The sequence below is a fragment of the Somniosus microcephalus genome, chromosome 22 (genome assembly GCF_052327205.1).
Source record: "Somniosus microcephalus isolate GS21.2 chromosome 22, FLI_Smic_1.0, whole genome shotgun sequence".
Taxonomy (NCBI): domain Eukaryota; kingdom Metazoa; phylum Chordata; class Chondrichthyes; order Squaliformes; family Somniosidae; genus Somniosus; species Somniosus microcephalus.
In genome coordinates this window covers 37079155-37085154 of record NC_141008.1, presented here as the reverse complement: position 1 = coordinate 37085154, position 6000 = coordinate 37079155, and the positions used below count along the sequence as shown (strand labels likewise).

The window sequence follows — 6000 nt, the reverse complement described above, 5'->3', positions numbered from 1 at the left end:
TGAATTACTGGATCGTAGGAATTAAGCCACTTTGAATTAAGAGTAGACTGAATGCTTGAGTCAGCACTCATTTGAATTGTGTTATTTGTTTGTCAAGTAAGTCGGCATTCTTTCAATTGTGTGTGTTGATGTGTAAACCAGGATTCAGTCAAATTGCACCTGCCGCTCTTCCCAGCAACGATGACTGAAGATGGGAAGGCTTTTAAAAGGGAAACGGAATGAGATGGAGTGAAACATAAATTTAACGGCTGTTTTTGTTTGTGCCTCTTGCAGCAACAGATGCAGTCCGATCCACACAAGCTGGACTTTGGCCTGAAACCGGAGTTCCTGAGCAGGCCACCAGGCCCCAGCATGTTTGGAGCCATCCACCACCCCCATGAGCTGGCTCGCCCAGCAACCCTCTTCTCTACCGCTGGTAAGGAATAGCATTTAATGGTGAGGTTTCCCTCGGGAGTCATAGAATGCCAGCATCTACTCCATCTCTGTGCCCAGCCAGTCAAACACATGAAGTGTCCCCGGGACGCCAACATTTTCTGTTGTGATCTATACAAATAGCAGTATCCACTAGATGGCAGTGTTCACATTCAGCATTGAATACATTGCCTTGTGTTCCAACAACATTTACCTGGAACACAATCTGCTTCTGTGCAGAGAAAAGCAACAAGCCAGATTTAGCCAGTTCTTGCAGGTAAGAAGAGACCATGCACAAGCATGCCATATTTAAAAAAAATAAATTGTTATGTTTAAAAACTATTCACTTCCAGCATAGTCCATGTTAATAGATTTGAATGGCCAGAATGTATACTTGAATTATAAATTGGGCTAGGAATTGAGTTCGTATAACAGTCGTTCGTCAGGAGAAATCTTTATTACGTTACAACAGTGACTACACTTCAAAATACTTCATTAGTTTTAAAGCACGTTGGGCTGTCCTGAGATCGTGAAAGGCGCTATATAAATGCAAGTTCTTTCTTCTATTAAAAAGGAATAGATTCCAGTCAACACTTTTAATCATGACTTTTCTCCCCTGGAATTTTCTGGTACCTCCACGGCTTTTCTGTGCACACATGGAAGACTAAATGCACCACAGTATGGAAGAAAGAAATGGTTAATCTTTTGGTAAATCATGCAGGAAAGGAATCCAATAGTCCCCGGTTTTGTTGGAGCAGAATCATGCAGCTCAAGCAATCTGATGTTACTGTCATGCTTTGTACGCACGTCCTCATGACAGCGTCACTCGGGACAAGTGCATCTGTGACTGTACAGAACCAAACACAATCCCAGTCCTTGTGTGTGGCCACAGTTCCCTTCCAATATCCCTGCTTCATTTATTAAATATCTGCTCATCATTTTTCCAATTATCAATTTCTATGTCTGCCTTTATAATGGAAACTTGTCACACTGTAATTACACCCTCCCCACAGCGGAAACTCTGCGGCCCCACCTTGGTGGGAGGATGTAACTTCGGTAAGACGTGTTTATCCAGGCAGTGTCCATTATAGGCAGTGTTTATTATAACTGTAGACAGAGGAATTTCTAATAGAAACATAGGTAATAATGACAGAATGCATGACCAAAATGGGGACATTATCACATCCTGCATGCCCTGATTTAATTATACCCCACACTCTACTACTGTACTTCCTCACTCCAGTGCGGTGTCAGCTGTGGCTCAGTTGGTAGCACCCTCGCCTCTGAGTCAGAAGGTTGTGGGTTCAAGTCCCACTCCAGAGACTTGAGCACAAAAATCTAGTGCAGTGGAGTGCTGAGGGAGTGCTGCACTGTCGGAGGTGCCGTCTTTCGGGTGAGATGTTAAACCGAAGCTCCGTCTGCTCTCTCAGGTGGACATAAAATATCCCACGGCACTATTTCGAAGAAGAGCAGGGGAGGTATCCCCGGTGTCCTGGCCAATATTTATCCCTCAACCAATATAACAAAAACAGATTATCTGGTCATTATCACATTGCTGTTTGTGGGAGCTTGCTGTGCGCAAATTGGCTGCCGCGTTTCCTACATTACAACAGTGACTGCACTTCAAAAAGTACTTCATTGGCTGTAAAGTGCTTTGAGACATCTTTCTGTCTCTTTTTCTTTCTTTCTGTCTCTCTTTCTGTCTCTCTCTGCACAACACCACAGGAGATATATATTACATATAGCCAGTGTATGTATAGAACGATAGAACTATATATATAGATATATATGTGTGTACATAAGTATATATTAAAAAAAAGGCCACGACATTCTAATGGTAATATATCTGAGTGGCACTGTGAGGGTCACATTATGCGATTTGTTAAAGGACCCGACGCTCAGCTAACATTACTGCGACGACTCCACTATACTGACCCTGTATTCTCCCTTCCTTGAACTTCGGAAAATAAGTTCATGTGCTTGTCACCATGATGAAAATGCCAATCTCCGCAGTTCTCCAATAAAGAAGCAGAAAGAGGGGACACCTTTCCCAAGCTCTTTAATGCAGCATGAATTCCCACTGGCAATGGGGAGCATTTGGATTGCACCACATTCATCCTTCAGGATGACTCTGGATCCGAATGTAGACTAAATACAGAAATATCCCTGATGACAAACTGGACAAATAACTGCTCAAGTCTCCCACTGAATCCAGCCCATAGAAATGATACGCCCCCATTGCACTAACATTGCGTGTCGCGCCCCCCCCCCACCACCACAGTAAGAGTTTGTGGTACATCCCGTGATTCATCTCACTGCAGAAACATCACCTGAGTCATACACTATAATCAGCTTGCCAACAGAACAGCTTGCCTGATATAATCAAAGTAGTCCCCCCCCCCCCCCCAATACTGTCTGAGTATAATTTCCCCTTTACCCCACTGAACAGCAATTCCCAAACACACCTACTCCGAGCGGCATTTCACCTTCAAACCCCCACCACATTGAGCTCCCTTTCTCAATGGTATCCCACAGACTAGCATTTCCAATTATCCGCCCTGGTAACATTTAGGCCCATGTCTCGTTTTCCATCCCTCCCCTGCCTGTTCTCGCCCTTTCCCTCATTGCTCAACAACTCCTCCCCTTGTTCATCGTATCCACCCCATCCCCTCGTATCCTCCACCCCCCTCCTCCCTCCCATCCCTCCCTCCCACCCCTCCTCCCTCCCCCTCCCTCACCCCTCCCTCCCACCCCCCTCTCCCACCCCCCTGCCAAGTCCAATCATCCCCTCACCCTCTAACCCGGCTTGACCTGAATACTGCACTCGGTCTTGATTCCCGATGTGCATTGCCACAGTGTATGTATAAAACTCTCGGTGCTGCAAGAGCATCTCTACCTACCCCAGCATTGTCACCTCAGGAGTCCCCCAAGGATTAATCTTGAACTTGTACAAGACCTTAATGAAGCCACAGTTGGAATATTGTGCACAGGTTTGGGGACTCCATTATACGAAGAATAGAAAAACATAATGGAAAAGATGGAGCTAGGATGTTACCAGGGATGGGAATTACAGTTATGAAAAGAGATGAGAAGTTGGGGATTTTGTTTTACAACAGAGGGTTAAGGAGTGACGTGATCGAGGAATTGACGATTATGAAAGGTTATGATAGAGTAAATAGTGACTAGATTATTTCAACAATTCAATACAAGAGGACAGAATAAGTCTTCCCTATTTCACTGTGTCTTTCTTCACTCTTCCTCTATTTCTGTCTCCCTTTATTCTCCTTCTCTGTCTCTTTGTCTTTCTCTTCCCTTTCTTTATCTGTCCTTTTTCTGATCGTCTCTCTTCCTGTTTCTCCAACTCCCTCCCTCCATTTCTGTTAGTTTCTCGTTCTCCTAGTTTCTCTCTGCCTCTCCTTCACCTATTTTTCTATCTGTCTCTTTCTACCTCTTTCTCTGTCTCACTTTCTTCTCTGTTTATCTCTCCCATTTTCTTACTTTATTTCTTTGTCTCTGTCTGTTTCCTCTCCCTCTTTTGGTATCTCTGTTTCTGCCTCTCTTTCTATTTATCTGTCTTTTTTGCTCCCTCCATTTTATTTGTGTTTCACGCCCTCTATTTCTCCGTCTGCCTCTTATAGCCAGTTTGTCGCTCTCTTGAATGAGCAAAGGCTTTTTTTAAGTTAAATTATTTTTAATAGATTAGACACACAGCCAGATGACTTCTGGAAATATTTCCTTACGGAAGGTAGCATTCTCCACTAACCTGCATCGATGATTGGAATCAAAAGTCTTGAAAATGAAAACCCAGCTAGCCTGGAGTTAACTGTGCTAGCTTGTGCCAAGTCCCCATGACACCTTCAAGAGGTAACTAATTAAAACGTGCTTTACCTCACAAAGCCGTTTTGCCAACCAAATGCAGAATTGTGCAGATCAGTTTGAAAGATTTAGTGCGAATGCTTCCCTCGTACCTTCAAGGAAAATTAACTTCACTATTTGTTTTTAGGCACCACGCATCCAACTGGAAATCCCTTCGGACCTCCGCCTCATCACAACAGCTTCCTGGGTCCAGCTGCTCATTTAGGTAATCACGGTCTGGCCAGTCTGCGGGGAACAGTTGGGTAACCAATTCACTGACTGAAGCAATTGCCAGCAAGTTAGCAAATGAAGCACAGTCTACTCCACCTAAGTGTACACATGAAAACAAAGGTCCAAATTTGGTGCAGTTGGTTATATGGGACCTCTTGATTGCATAATAATTTAGCATTTAATGGCACAGTTCAGTGTAAATCTTTGCTCTCATTTAAATACGTTAATTCTTGAATTGCTCATCAGTGGACACATCAACCACTGGGCTAGTTAAGCTGCGTTACACTGTGATGCCATTACAAATATAAAATGGCATTTAAAAATTCTTTTTTTCGTGTTGCAGCGTACATCAGAGCTCGTTTACAAGTTCACACGCCTGATCGATGTATAAATGATTGTATAAAATTGATTATACTGTCACAGAATGCAGGATGCCAGTGATTCCATCAATTTGGTGTGCCCATATTTTCATTGAAAAGCGGGGAGGTGAAATAAATGGGATTAAGAATTCCGTGATTTGGATTATAGGCTGCAGTGCCATGAAGTGTCAGATGGTGGCAGTGTTGAGATCGTTAGGTTGTACAAACTCAGCAGTGTCACCAGCTGGTGGTCGCTGGTGCTTCAACTGTTCAGACAAACATTTCAAAAAAACATTTAGAAGGGAAGGAAACATCCGGGGGAGTGCTTTTTGGCTCACAGTATTCCCTCTTTTTATATTAGAAAATAATACCTGACGTTCTTAGCAAAATGATTGCTGGAATGGAAAGCCTACAGTAGGTTCTCACTATATAACAACAGAAAATGCTGGAAAAACTCAGCAGGCCAGGCAACATCCGTGGAGAGAAAATAGAGTCAACGTTTCGGGTCGAAACCCTTCGTCAAGACAAAGGGTTTCCACCCGAAACGTTGACTATTTCTCTCTCCACGGATGTTGCCTGGCCTGCTGAGTTTTTCCAGCATTTTCTGTTATTTCAGATTTCCAGCATCCGCAGTATTTTGCTATCGTAGGTTCTCACTCCCGGCTGGGCTGCCCCAGTGACACTAATTACAGGGAGCGTCCCCTGCATCCCAGAGTGGGGACATTACAACTGGCATGGGGTGCGACTTCAAGCAAGTCAAGTGCTCTGAAACCGAGGTCAGAAAACACATCAGAGTGGGGTTGCCAACTCTTACTGGCTGTAATCCTGGAAATTTCATCACATGACCTCCTCCTGCCAGTTGCTCCTCCAATCACAACGCCAAGCCCTGCCAATTGGAAAGCGAACAGACTCTTGGTCACCCGAATGGCTGATTCTTGACTGCCATTCATTACAACTTCTTCTTTCCCTGGGTTGCTCCCAGCAGTGACCTGGAGATTAATCTTCAATTCCTGGAGACTCCAAGACAATCCTGAAGGGTCAGAAACCCTCCACCAGAGCTGAGAAATGTGCAGGGTTAAAAGTCTCTGTGACTCTCAGGCCAGTTTGAAGTCACATCTCCCACAGTTTACAGTGGAGCTGTTCC

General features: G+C 44.2%; 1 protein-coding gene across 9 annotated transcripts in view; it reads left to right on the top strand.

Annotated features, from left to right (window-relative positions):
- The window catches only part of auts2a (activator of transcription and developmental regulator AUTS2 a), a 1321624-nt gene that overhangs the window by 1294127 nt on the left and 21497 nt on the right, over positions 1-6000 (top strand). For all 9 annotated transcript variants that reach the window (XM_085964474.1, XM_085964476.1, XM_085964473.1 and 6 more), the window contains 2 exons: positions 274-415; positions 4415-4492. In XM_085964474.1, coding sequence (XP_085820600.1) covers positions 274-415; positions 4415-4492 — 220 coding nt within the window. The remainder of the gene's footprint in view (positions 1-273; positions 416-4414; positions 4493-6000) is intronic.